Source organism: Anguilla anguilla, chromosome 14 (assembly GCF_013347855.1).
Source record: "Anguilla anguilla isolate fAngAng1 chromosome 14, fAngAng1.pri, whole genome shotgun sequence".
NCBI lineage: Eukaryota > Metazoa > Chordata > Actinopteri > Anguilliformes > Anguillidae > Anguilla > Anguilla anguilla.
Genome location: NC_049214.1, coordinates 35,001,031 through 35,015,227, shown reverse-complemented (window position 1 = coordinate 35,015,227; position 14,197 = coordinate 35,001,031). Strand labels below are relative to the sequence as shown.

The window sequence follows — 14,197 nt, the reverse complement described above, 5'->3', positions numbered from 1 at the left end:
GTACCGCCACAGTAAACGGGTTGTAAGTAACATGAATCGAGCAAAGCGAAGCAGATGTTTAAAGGTGAATAATTAAGCTGGAGGCTTAGAATTCTTTTCCACTTAAACCACAGCTTTGTTGCATATCCACAAGACAACTCTAGCATGCTTGTTAAGTCAAGGATGTGGCAGTAAAGGTTTATGAAACTGCTGATGTAAACCAATCATTGCTTTGCAGGCAGGGGAGAGCTTTGTTTTTGGGTTCTATTATGAGGTTCATGAAACCCAAGGTTATGGCTGAAAAGTCACCTGAGAACAGTTTGAAGAGATAATTTGGAGAATTTCGATGCGTCAATTATTCCTGTCTGATGAAACATTGCTCTCCCATCACCAGTAACAAATCGAAAGGAAAAGCTCCCCTTTGCTCGGTCCTTACCTCAAAGACTGTGAGGGCAAAGGGATGGGCCAGATAATCCTGAGACTGTAGAACCTTCCGGCGGTTGTCACCATTAAGGTCCACGCTACAGAGCATGTGCAGCTTGGAGTCCACCCAGTACAGCCTGCTCTTGATAAGATCTGCAGTCGATACAAACGTACATCTGAACTAAACAGACACTTACACTTCAAAGAGACCTGCTAATGAAAAAAAAACAGGTTCTCCTGGTTGGGAAGCTCAGTTACCAATCAATTTACACTTCAAAACAAGCTGTCCCAGGGTTCTGAGCAGCATACAATTACAAGATGCTACAACTGCATATACATTCAGCAGCTGGGCTTCAGGAATGGGATTTCAGACGCTACACTCGTCTCAGGGACAGGACTTGAGCATGTTAACCACATGCACAGGAAACGTAGGATCAAGTTATTCGACAAATAAGTGGGATGCTGAAGAGTGGCATTGATTACAGGGTAGAGGTACAAAGGGCCAATGATCAAATGCAGCACCCACAAAGGCAAACATACATTCACAGCCAATTTCCAGCTGAAATGCTTCCACAGCTGAAGTGGGTAAAACACAGGTTTTTTCCCCTGTTATGCCTTAATGGGGCTTGCGACTACCCACCCAAAGTGATCCCGTTGGGCCACTGAATCTCAGTCGCAACCAGGACCTGCCTGTCCACTCCATTCATCCCGGACTTCTCGATCTTGGCTGGCTCGCCCCAATCAGACCAGTACAGAAACCTGAAAAAAGGGGGGTAGGGACAGAGCTCGAATGACCAGGAGGCAAAGACCAGTGACACATTCCAGGAGGATTACAGATTATTCATGAATGAAACCATGCAGATTCACCCAGAGCACTGGAAAAAAACACAGCAGCACCAAGCCATGACTATAATAAAAAAATAAAAAAAATAAAAAACGAATCAAAATGCATTAGCATCTTGTATGTGCACCATTGCTGGGAGATGGCTCCACCTCCTTGTATTAGCCAGATTTCCTCCAGACTGTAGGTGGGCTAAAGAATCAAGTCAAACCTCCAATATTTCAAATATGCTTGCATACACATTTGTATATCAAATAAGATTCTTCATAGTAGATTAGATTTATCTTGCCGTGCTCTGTAGAATCTGTACTGCTGCAACCTTTAACTTGGATATTTTTGATGTGGATTCAGAATGCAGGTTTTTTTTATTTATTTATTTATAAAAGCTGTGCCATTTTAAGTGTTAATGGCATATTCAGGCAATGGTAAATGTGGAGATGTCTACTACTCAGGAAAATTTCTGCCTTGGTTGGCAAATTTCTACACTAACTTTGGTACATTGGTCAATTCACAGTGGTGTCAATCTTTTCCACCCGTGTGTGGGCTGTGGGCCTTTACGAAGACGACGAGCATTTAAACATAAAAATCCTAGGGGATCAGCAGCCAAAATTAATTATGGAACCTCACCTTGAAAATAATTTGATGTTTTGCATACCTTAGCCCAAAAGAAAATGTACACAGACCCAAAAATACATACCTCCTTTCTCCCAATGGTAGAGACAAGTCAGAATTTAGCTGAGGCTGCAATTCAGATTAATCTAAAAACATGGCTGCAAACTAGCAGTCGTCAAGAACTGACATTATAAACAGAATTTACGATTACACAGCATTTTCCAATTCAACAAACCTTCATTCACTTCAATCATGAGGAGTTACGTCGCACTTTAAATGGTCTTTTGCTGATAGAGATAAGAGATTCGATTTTGACACAAGTGGCCATTAATTATCAAAGACTGAACAAACCAACTTTTGGGCTGGTACCCATAGTAACTATTCATTTCTGCCTATGAAATGCATGGCATAATCTGGATTTATAACAAGTAGAATGGTAAACCTGCACCATTCTTTATATATGAATAGCACAGGGCTGCCAAACTCCAATCCTGGGGGGCTCATGTGCATAAACTGATCCTTGTTAAGTCTGGCTTAATTCTAAACAGCTGTATACACCAGTGACTGTTCACTTATTAAACCACAAAAGAATGTTTTCATGTGCAGTAAAAATTCATGTGCAGTCTACAGGACCAGAGTTTAAATTAATGAGTGAAATCCCAAAACTGATTAGGGATCATCATTTACTCCTTTTATAAACCACAGTAAAATGCTTGTGTCAATAATATACATGCAGCTCTACCAACAATGGCACATTAAATGATTGTGCCAATAGACTAATGGAATCCCAAAAAAGGATTTGGATTTCAAATCAATGTTCAGGTAAAGACTCATTATATGGATCTAGAAAACAGAATGCTTGTAAACCAAACCAAAAATTGATGAAATGGACATTTAAGAGTTGCTAGTCACCCAGAAAGAGGATCCACTGCAATGGAGGCCGGCTCTTTCAGTCCGCTGTTGAACAGAACCTTCCTCTTGGAGCCGCTGAAGTCTGCCACAGTGATGGACTTGGTGCCCAGGTCAGACCAGTAGATGTTCTTGTAGATCCAGTCCACCGCGATGCCCACGGGGGTCTGCACATTGTCAATCACTTTGGTATGGCTGTTCACCTCATCCCGCTTGTCCAGCACGGTGCTGCGATGGGGACAACATAAGATCGTCAAACGCTGAACAAACATCACTGTTCAATGCGGGCTGACCAACCCTGACCTTAAAGCAAGAACACATGCTTTGCATTGACCCATCACTAATGGTTAACTTGTTTTGTGGCCCTCAAAAAGCAGAGGTTGATGACAATTGATAGATGTCACGGGGAGGGATGTCATGAATCCTTTGGTAGTCCTCTAGGCTACCGAGCAGTCAAATTTGTCAGTCCAGTCCAACAGGATGTATTCAGTCAGACATCAATTTGAAGTAAGCAAAAGGCTCCTGCTGTCAACTGGTCCAGTCTATGTGGAATGGTAGGACAGAAAACATTTTAGCTAGGTTGAGAAATACCATAATACTTTCAGTCATGTACATTGCTAATAGGAATTGCTAGCTAGTCAATGAAACTTAAGGCGAAATAATCCAGTGAGCTAGGAACGCATGTTAGCCAGGTACATTTGCCAGATAGGAGCAATACCAAACTTGAGTAACATTAGCTAGATGGCTAGTTTGCAAGGCAGTTATTAGGTATATCAAACATAAGTATATCCATTAAGCAAGTCAGATTAATACAATTAAGATGCAAGCTAAATTTGCCTATGGCTACTTGGCTTTAACAGGGACCTCCAACATTTCCATCCTAACAATTGCCTTATTGGCCAGCAACAGCACATCTTGGTAGCAAGATATAGCACTAATATACAGTACATTTAACTGCTTTACTACCAATTCAGCAGATGCTTAAGCATCTAGGAAAAAACCATTGATCCACAGTTGCACTACATCTTAAAATGGCAATACTTAAAGAACTTAATGCAGCAACAGATGGACAAAAACAAGACCGTTTCCATGTGTAGGGCATGAGTCACCACTGAGAACATTTGCACCAGTTATTATTTTGACCAGATAAATCAGGAAATGCTGATTTTCAGCCCCCTGTCTGAGGCAGAGGACCAGAGAAAAACATGGCTGGCAGCAAGAGATAATGCTGCTAACAAAAGCCAACCGGCCCCAGACACACTTACGGCCTACAGGAAACATCTTCTGATTGTATCAGGAAAAATGACAACCCTGACCTTTATGGCAGCAGAAATACATACACAACCCCCCCCCCCCCCCCCAGCAATGCATTTCATCCAATTAAAACAGATGCATAAATGAAATTCCCTCTCTCTAAGGATGGCTACAATCCCCACAGAGAGGTGGCATTTTCAGCTGGTTACCTGAAGATGGCCTTCTGCCCCAGGTCAGCCCAGAAGATCCTCTGCTGGGTGAAGTCGGCGTCGAGGGCGACGGTGTTACGCAGCTGCTCCACAATCTGGGTGTACTCCATCCTCTCCAGGCCCAGTTTTCGGATGTCTCTCCGGTTGGTGAAGATCAGACACGGCTCCTTGCCTTGGGGTGTGAAAGTTCACGATGAGTGGCAGTTTGTGATGGCAGTTCATTCATAAATACATTTCTTCATGCCCTTAACCATCGGCCTCAAACTGAAGTCCTGGAGGGCTGAAGGGTGCAGGTGAACGGTCTGTGGATCTTTAGCCAATCAATGACTTAATCACTCACAATGCAACACCCAAAAATCCAGCAGTCGCTGCACCCCTCAAGGACTGAAGTTAGACACTCCTGCCCTAACATTAGACCAGAAATCCTAGAGTGCCACAAGGGCTGGTTTTCAGTGGGTTTCAGCACTTAAGTGCTTTTTAATCACTGATTGGCTAGACAGTCACACCACAGTTCCAATCCCTAAATTGGCAGCAGGCTGAAAAGGAAACTACAAAAGGAAAAAATCAGCAGACCCTGCAGCTATCCAGGCCTGGAGTTTACACACCCCTGCTTTAGGCCCCATATTATACAACAGCTCAGGGCAGAATGTGAAATTGGCCATGTTTATACAGTATGTGCACCAATACCCTGATTAGAGGAAGTAATCAGTTTATGCCAGCATATAAATGCATACATTCATTCACATCAATGCATACACATGGACACAAGTAATGTGATTACTCCAATAGCCGCATTTACAGGATTCTTTCCACAACAGGCCAATGCTCAATGAAAACTGTGGCAGCCATGCAGTTTATCTGGGATCTTTGACTTCAGCCTGATGTGTGGTTTCAAAAAGCGAAAACAAAATGACAAATACGTGCACAAAAACACAGGTGTTTTAATCGGGGTTCGACTACACCAATTATGACCGTAGACCGATAATCAGATCAAGGCATTTACATGACCATTTCAATAGCCAGAGTATCACCATAACCTGGGTAAGACTGGAGCATTAGTGTGCATGTAAATGCACCCATTGACACTGCAGGGCGGACAGAGATTGGGGTGCTGGTTCTTACCAACTGCCTTACACACGCCAGAAGTGGGGTCCATCTGGTACCCGCTGTGGCACTCACACTTGTACCCCCCTTTCAAGTTTATGCAGATCTGGCTACAAATCCCAGGGTTCAGGCACTCGTTGATATCTGCAAGAGTGGAGGATCAATACAACAAAAGGTAATAATGTACAGGGAGAAACAGACACCCAAGCCACTGAACTGACTGCAGTTTCCCCGCACTCCTCTCGAGTAAAAGGGAGCAAATCAGGGTCAGTGATGAATTCCATGTCATAGGCAGATTTTACAATTACAATTTACAATTACAGTTCACTTTCCAGAGTTTAAAATTTTTATTATTTTAGCATGCTTTAAATTGGCCCAGATGTATGCAATGACATACTTTGCAGGTGTGAGTTTGAATTTACATAGCAGGCATAGGGCCCTTATGCACCCTAAACCTTACCTCCGCAGGTCTTGCGGTCTATGAGCTGCAGCCCAGGGGTGCAGTCACACTCGTAACCAATCACCATGTCCCGACAGATGTGGGAACAGCCCCCATTGTTCAGCAGACACTCGTTCAGATCTGAGGAAAGACATTTGGTTATAGTTTTGTTATTGTTTGTAATAGACTTAACACCATTTTCTAAAAGGAATTTAGCACAAACATTATGAACCCAGGCAGAACGAACACACACCTTCTGAAATCAGACTACAGTTAGGTACAGAGCAGAAGCCGCCTTTCACCCAGTCCAAATCTGTAAAGGGTACATGCTTCTGCCTGCAAGTCTCATTTACAGTTACATGGATTACAAGTATTACTAGTTCTACAACAAGATACTCAGTTCAAGCATTTGCCATAAAAAGCTCCTCTTTGATAAGATCTCATGTAACAGCTGGGTGTGCTGCACTACAAGACTGTCAAACAGGTCCTAATATTCTGTGGTCTCTGAAAGGGTAGAGGTACAAACCCTGGCATCCTGATCAAATTCCCCACCAACTGGCTCAGTGCCTGGCCACCTAATCATCTGCCTACAGCCGACTGCCAACATAATTCCCCGGATTCCTGCCCCAATTAATCCACAGGTCATAACTACAAAGAGCTCTCAGTTCTACCTTGGGGTAAAAATAAATAAAAATTGTTGTACATAAACAAATCCAAGTACTGAGAGGATAAACTCGAAGCCCTTAACTTTGTTGCCCTAGGCTTTCTACAGAAGCCCACAAGGGTGGTGTTGGGGGAGGCAATAGAAATCAATGATCGGCCGTTTAGTCTTTCAGGAACACTATTCACTATGAAACAATGAAGATTGATGTGAGACTGTTCGATACAGATTTCCAAACTAAATCAACCAAAACTGGCTTGCTGATTTTTAGGAGGAAAAGCTCTTTCAACGGCATGAAACTGGCCAGCTGGGTCTTCATTTTTTCCCCCACTCAGATTTACAGCCACAATAAAAGGTTAAAGACCTGACACACCAGGGTATAAATGCTGCACCATCTACATGCAATTAGTTACCCCTGTCAAACAAACTGCTGGGATGAGTGCACTTCCTCTTCAAATAACTTGGAACCAAAATTTTAAAAAAATGTACTCGCACTGTACACACGGTTCAAAAGAAACTGTCCATCGAACCAAATACTTTGCCGAACAGTCAGTCCTGCAACAGCCTTCACTGTTAATGTGTCACATGCATGATTGTTTTTCCTCATTAGTTCAGAAGAGGACCTATAGGGGACTTCAGGATAGACATGGGCCATGGCACTCCCAAATGAAAGCTGCAATGGCATGTGGCATTGGACAGACACAGTATGAGTCAGTCATCTGAAGTAACAGAACGGTGGGTTGCGTCAGCTGGAAAATGAGGTTGCAGCTGACATTCACAGTAAGGGTGTGGCTGAAGTTACAGTATGCAAACATAATCCCAAATACTTCATTCTGTACTGCCAAGGCAGACCTACATACAGCAACACACATTTGACATACAAAAATCTGTGCTAATGAACAAGTGTTTAGGTGGAAGTGCAACCACTTCATGGTTGTAACTGTACATTGAGTGGGTTTACTGGAACTATGTTGCCGAAGAATTTGAAGTCCCATTTGTCAGAAGTCCCTAGTTCATTCATAGTCCAGAGACCAGGTTAAGTCAGCATCACTCAGAAGTAGAGTGACTGAAACTAAAGGACAAGGATATGATTCGACAGATTAATCAGGATTGATTGCAGACCCTAAATGCCTCTAGGGGGCACTAGTATTTGGCTTTACTGCTCAATGTTCTCTCGCATCAGCCATCAGGGTAAAACTGTATGCGCTTATGACACACCACAGGCCTCTGGCTGAGACGTCGAGGTCTGGAAATTAACTGCAAATTAATGAGGGGAGGCATGAAAAAGAACATCTGTTAGGACTCCTTTTTGGTCACCAAACAAAATGACAAATCTAGTCTTTGCCAGCCATCCTTCAATAATGACTGTAGCCACACCCTACAGATGGAGAGGATTCTTCCCCCATCTGGGGAAGAGTCGAAATGCATAAATCAGTTTGTGCTGATTAAGCACAGGGAATTCCATCTTTGACTTCGGGTCGCCAGCCCAACACCCCCCACCTCCCCCACTTACTGCACTCTCTGAGGGGTTCATCACTCCAGTCGGGACAGTCCCGGTTCTTGTTGCACACTTTGCTCATTTCGATGCACTCCCCACTCCGGCACTTAAACTTGTCCGGGCCGTTGCACTGGGTCACTGGGTGAACGACAGACAGCAAAGGGCATTTGAGAGGTGGGGGGGGGGGGGGCGCAACATCATTTCCCTCCCCTCCCACCTCCCGACACAGACACACATACATTCCGCTTTTGATCCCACAAGTTTTAATCTCTCCGTAAAGAGGATCAGACACTTGCTCTATCCCCCATCAATTAACTGTTAAACAGAACAGAGGTGTGCAGTTAAGGCTGATAAATCAAAGGGAATGACACATTAAATCCAGAGATTACACAAACAGGCCCAAGTCCAGACACTCATTCACTTCCCCTCTCTGGACAGGGGTTAGTTTAAATTTAGCGGTTTAAGCTTCACCGAGAAATATTACCAACGAAAGAAACCCAAAAATCCCCATTTCTATCAGGTGGTGAGTAATTCATGAGGAGGGTGGGGGAGACCAACCACCCCCTCAGCACTGGGACTCACCGTTTTTGCAGTTCATCTCATCGCTACCATCCGCACAGTCACGCAACCCGTTGCACTGCCGGCTGCCATGGATACAGTTGCCGTCATCGCACTTGAATTGGTCTGGCCGGCAGGTCCGTACAGCTGGACCAATGAAAAGGGACACAAAATGGGGCAGGTAAATCTCACAGGACCCGCTGTCCTTACGCACGCAAAAGCCCAAAAGGTCACACTGTCCTCCCCATGTGACGATGCATCACTGGGTCTGCATGCCTGAACCTGGAGAGTTAGTCAGCATTTGGCTAATCAACCATGTGAAATAACTCTACTCACCCGATTTCTGGGGCCTGATTTGGTTGGCTTTGAAAACTAAAACCAGCCATTCTGTGGCTCTCCATGGTCAGGGCTGCAGGCCAGTAATACACTGACACGCCCTTTTGACACCTGCAGTCCCCAAACTCAGTGCCACTGCCCTGGACCTGTACATTCATTTCCAACCTCCTTCCCTCTGTACCCAAATCCCATCAATTCTGACTGCACTCCAACTCACTAACCCATCAGAGGAGTACTGCACAGGTAAACGGAGTTGGAGTGGGGTTATGACATGGAAAACTGACTGTTCTCGTAAGCTGCAGAGCATTCCCAGGAATTTAAATGCTTGTATTTGGTCTTGTTGCTTAAATCAGGTAAAAATCTGACCCTCGCTCCTTGACCTAAAACACCCATATTGTTGCCGTGCAGCCATGTAATCTGACATTTGGGCAGAAAAGCAGGATCTAAAAAAAAAAAAAAAAAAAAAGAGCGCAGGCACAAAACGCCGCACTCCCGCTCGAGGTGAACCAATCACGGGGGGGCGCTCACGGCAGTTGGCCTCGTCGCTGCCGTCCTTGCAGTCGGGGTCGCCGTCGCAGCGCCACTTGCGGTGGATGCACTCGCCGGAGCCGCACTGCGTCTCGCTGGAGGGGCACTTGGTGGGCGGGGTCGGCGGGCGCTGGCCGCAGCGCTGGGGCGACTCGTCCGATTGGTCCTGGCAGTCCACGTCCTCGTCGCACACCCAGCTGGCGGGGATGCAGGTGGCGTTGCCGCACTGGAACTCGCTGGGCCCGCAGGACGAGGGCGTGCAGTCCAGCTCGTCGCTCCCGTCGCCGCAGTCGTCCTCGCCGTTGCACGCGAAGTTGCGCGAGATGCAGCGCCCGCTGGCGCAGGTGAACTCCAGCGGGGCGCAGGTGATGTTACCTGGGGAAGGGATCACAGGGGTGAAAGTTCTGCAGCGTCCATGACTCACAACAATGACACCTCACAGGAGAGTATCAAATGACAAGCCAAAAGGGACTTGCCATAACATGGCAAAACCGAATTCAGAATGTCCCCACAAAACAAAAGGGATGTCTGCATTTTTAATGCTGGCCCCCACCCCCCCTGCAAAAAAACAAACAAAAATAAAAAACCCTCAAATAAGCAAGCGGAACATACCGCAGTTCACCTCATCTTCACCATTATCACAGTCCCGCTCTCTATCACATTTCCAGAAGACCGGGATGCATTGGGTCGTCCCGGCACCGCAACTAAATTCATTGACTCGACAAGTCCGTGTGTCTGAAAGGGGGGGGGGGGGGGGGGGGGGGGGGGGAAGAAGCAAGGGAATAAAAAACAACGTGAAATGAAAAGCGATTTACCGCACTTTCTCTGAAACTACAGCCAGCCCAGTCCCAAGTCCACACGGACATGAGCACCAAATTTCATCATGTTAATCTGGATTAGATCACATTCCATTCAGACTGTATAAACTTCAGTCATGGCACCTACAAGGCGAGATGACTTAAGTCCCTGGAGACCCATCTTAAATGCCACAGATATTTTATATGATCACATCTAGTGCCAATATTGTGCGTTCTACCCAGATGGAACAACTGTATTCTACCAGGCCAGGAATAAATGATCAATTCAACTGGCATACAGACGATTCTGGAATCCAAAAAATGTCAGTCCAGTCAGCTAATGGGACTTCAAAAAGGTGCTTTACACAGCCAGGACAGCCCAGAGTACATAAAGCAGGATTCTGACCTGGATAACTTCACAGGGACTTATCTAAAATAGAGAGCTGCTGTTCCAGGTAAGAATCCTTTATGAACTTAGAATTCTGGGAACCATAGCAAATATGCTCCAGACTGCATAATAAAGCACCGTTAATTTATGACAGCAGAAAATGGTGGTCTTGTAAAGATGCTACCCACAGCACATGTGCTGGAATAAAGTAGCTGGTGTGAAAAGCAGTACGGGGCCCAAGCTGGACGCTTGCCAGCTTAAGGTCGAGTTTGGTGCCCTTAAATGAACTGAACCCACATTTAAAACAGAAGACTGAATGAAAAGAACCTCAGGCATAAGGACCCAGCAGTAAAATCAGACTAACATAGCTGTACAGCTTTACCTTTGATTAGCATGCAGAAACCAACGACTCATGCAAACTGATTTTCACAATCAAAAAATGATAAATTAAAAAAGGAACAAAACTAGCAGAGCACAAGAATCTTTCATGCTGTGCATACAGAAGTCACCAAGGGTATTTAAGTGCTGATGGAAATTAACAGCTGGTGAGACTGACATCATGCCAGAGCTCAACATACAACTTGTCAAATATTTCCCTCAGTCCATGTTTGACTAGAAAGTAGTCAAACAAAGGCAAGTTTATTTTTTTAATTTAATAAAAATAGAGAACACCCCATTAAAGCCTGCTTTCTGTGGCCATCTGGTGTCCTTCACAATCTACAAACCACATGAATGAATAGGCATGAAAGAGTAAAAGGAAAGGATTTAATACTGTGAAAGTCCTTGAGAAATTAATTCAGTCGTGACGTGTTTATCCAAAGCCACCGCTAACATTTACACAGCTGTTTGCTCAAGGCAGTCTGGGGAAAACCACTGCCTCAAACAGTTGCCTCAGTCAGGTTCAAGTTCTTGCTAAGGTTTGGAATTGGTCAACTGCACCACTTTCCTGATTAATCAGGAAATACTGGTATTCAGAGCCCAAATGTCTCTGGGGGTTGCTATTGTCTGACAGCCAACAACAGAAAAGAAAGCTCAGCAATAAAAGCCGGTGTAAAATCTCGATGCGTTTCCTCATGACATAACCAAATCCTCTTCCTCAGATCGAGACATTTAAGACCAGCATTTCCTGATTGAGAAAATGTGAAATGGCATTCCACAGCATATAAAGCCCCTCCTCCTTCACACAACATCTCCAGGATTATCTTTCCTTCAGATGAACTGTAGAGTGAGCACCTGAACACCAGGATAATAAGTCACCTTGCAGAGGGGGGGGGGGGGACCCAAATAGGAGGTGCTCCAATCAGAGTATGTTGGTAACAACCAAAAAATCATGCTGACTGATTGGTGGATACATTCTGCCTATACTTCCCGACTCGCTGTGGGTACTAGTCAGGAAGTAGTATCCACATACGCATGCGCACACGTGCGTCACACTCACGGCAGACGTCCAGGCTCTCGTCCGACCCGTCCTCGCAGTCCGGCTCCCCATCGCAGTGCCACCTCTTCGGGACGCATTGGCCGTTGTTGCAGACAAAGTCCGCCTCTGCGCAGGTCTTCTTCACTGCAGGGGTACACAGAGAGCAGGTCAACTGAGCACATCAGGACAGAGTTCCATTGCCCACAATAAGGAACACAAATTATATAAACTAGCCTTTTTTTGATGTTGCTCAATGTAAATGCTGGGGCACCCAGAGTCTTGGAGCAAATGGCACATTTAATGAACAAGACAGGACTGCCATTTTGAGATATGAAGCATTCCTCAGAGCAAAACATGTACGAGTATGAGGTGCACATGTGCAGAATATAGTGCAAATCCAATTCATGACAATACGTCTTCATATACATTATGACAAAGGCTCCCCATTTTATTTGCGTTTATGGACTAACCCAATCAACCCATTCCTTTTTATTTCCACAAGTGTTCGGGCTGCTGGGAACCAAATTATTCATTTGCAACTGTAGCACAATTGAAGCCAACCTTCATTTTTTTTTTTTTGCATAACTCATGCCAAGTCAAATAACAGCTCTGGCTGCTACAGCTGGTATATCTGGTCAAGAACCAACAGTAGAGCCATTTCTAGAATTCTAAAGAGGAAAATGCCTTAAATTTAAAATAAGAAATTAAATACACCAAGTAAGCACAAAGACCTTTGCAACTAGAGTTCTGGAACAACATGTCAAGTTTGTTAATTGCTGTGTAACAATGCAAACCCTACACCGCAAATCATTACAAGACGTTTAGGCTCGCAAGCAATTAAGAATTAAAATACATATTTTCTGCTCCATCTTGGCATTCTTCATGAAACATGTGCTACTTAACAGACCATATATCCATCCAACCACCTCTGGTCAACATGAGAATGAAAAGGCTTCAGAAGCTACATGTAAACAGTGCAATTTCCAGGGCAATCCAGAGCAGAAGACTCCCACACATTCAACCGACATTAAACTCGAAAGGCCGCCCCCAAGGCCCAGTTATGCACCAAAGGCCTCCCATCTCCTTTCACTCCATAGTCACCGCTCCTCTCCGATCAGTCACTGAAACTGACCTGGTTTTTAAAAACGCTATATTAATGACAAGTGACTGCTCGTAGTGGGAGTACGCCTTTCACGCCTCCGATATTACCTCGTAAGTGGCCGGCTGCATCTCGCAGTCCCCGTTAAGAGTTTCAGACAGGAATTACACCCCTTCGCGCTTCGAGGGGGCGAGAAGCGGCTTTTAGCCTTCCCAGCGGTCTGAAAGCCTCTGGCTACAAACCGACAAACAGAATCTGAAAGCACATCCCCCAGCAGTTTTGGATCCTGTCATCACGTGGCTCTGCGGAGGAAAACGGGCCTGCTCTTCGAGTCCAGGGGGTACTGCAGCTGCACACTCAACCCCTCCCACACCCACCTGGCCTTACCAATTAATCCCAGGCCGACAGCAAAAAGCATGCGATCGCACCCTGGGCGTGTACAGGCCCGTGCACACACATGCACTGTACAGGCCCGTGCACACACATGCACTGTACATGTGTGTAGGTGTACATCTGCATGCATATGCACATGTCAATGTTATTCTTCCTGAATAAATCAGGGAAATACAGATTCAGAGCCTAAATGTCTGAGGCAGAGGCCTTTGGCCTAACGAGCATACAAACAAGCGCTTTTGCAATCTATAGCTCAGGGGTGCAGGACGTTGCGTTTTAACCCAGGACGAGGACACACGATTCTACTCAGGATCTTGATTGAACACTAATCAGTTGATCGATTGAGGCCTTGTAGAGTTATGCCAAAACCAAAACTTGAACCCACAGATTGGACAAGTCCTACTACAGCTGAAAATCCTCTCCCACTGTCAAAGCCAATTCTACTGGGCCCCTAGAGACATTTAGGGACTGAAACAATCCCCCCCCACAACCACCATCTGAATAATCACATCCCTGACCTCAGAGGCTACAGAAACCCCATCCTAAATATCTAAGCTGAATAACAAGGGGCATTTGGCATGTAGAAACCGGTGACCAGGGGGCCCCAATTTAGCCAGGCGCAACCATAATGGGCCATGCAATGGGGCACGGAATGGAGCCATAAAGTGGAGATGCCTAAAATGGAGCCAAAACATAACAGCATCATTTCCAAACAGAAGCAGTGAGGCACACACACTTTCTTCAGCAGCTGC

The 14,197-nt window shown here is 45.2% G+C and overlaps 1 protein-coding gene across 20 annotated transcripts in view; it reads right to left on the bottom strand.

Annotated features, from left to right (window-relative positions):
- Nucleotides 1–14,197, bottom strand: part of vldlr (very low density lipoprotein receptor) — a 42,122-nt gene that overhangs the window by 13,325 nt on the left and 14,600 nt on the right. For all 20 annotated transcript variants that reach the window (XM_035391437.1, XM_035391441.1, XM_035391440.1 and 17 more), the window contains exons 3-13: nt 11,975–12,097; nt 9,964–10,086; nt 9,352–9,726; nt 8,512–8,634; nt 7,945–8,067; nt 5,792–5,911; nt 5,350–5,475; nt 4,228–4,399; nt 2,768–2,992; nt 1,043–1,161; nt 416–555 (exon numbers count right to left, since the gene is read on the bottom strand). In XM_035391437.1, the coding sequence (XP_035247328.1) occupies nt 416–555; nt 1,043–1,161; nt 2,768–2,992; nt 4,228–4,399; nt 5,350–5,475; nt 5,792–5,911; nt 7,945–8,067; nt 8,512–8,634; nt 9,352–9,726; nt 9,964–10,086; nt 11,975–12,097 (1,769 nt within the window). The remainder of the gene's footprint in view (nt 1–415; nt 556–1,042; nt 1,162–2,767; nt 2,993–4,227; nt 4,400–5,349; nt 5,476–5,791; nt 5,912–7,944; nt 8,068–8,511; nt 8,635–9,351; nt 9,727–9,963; nt 10,087–11,974; nt 12,098–14,197) is intronic.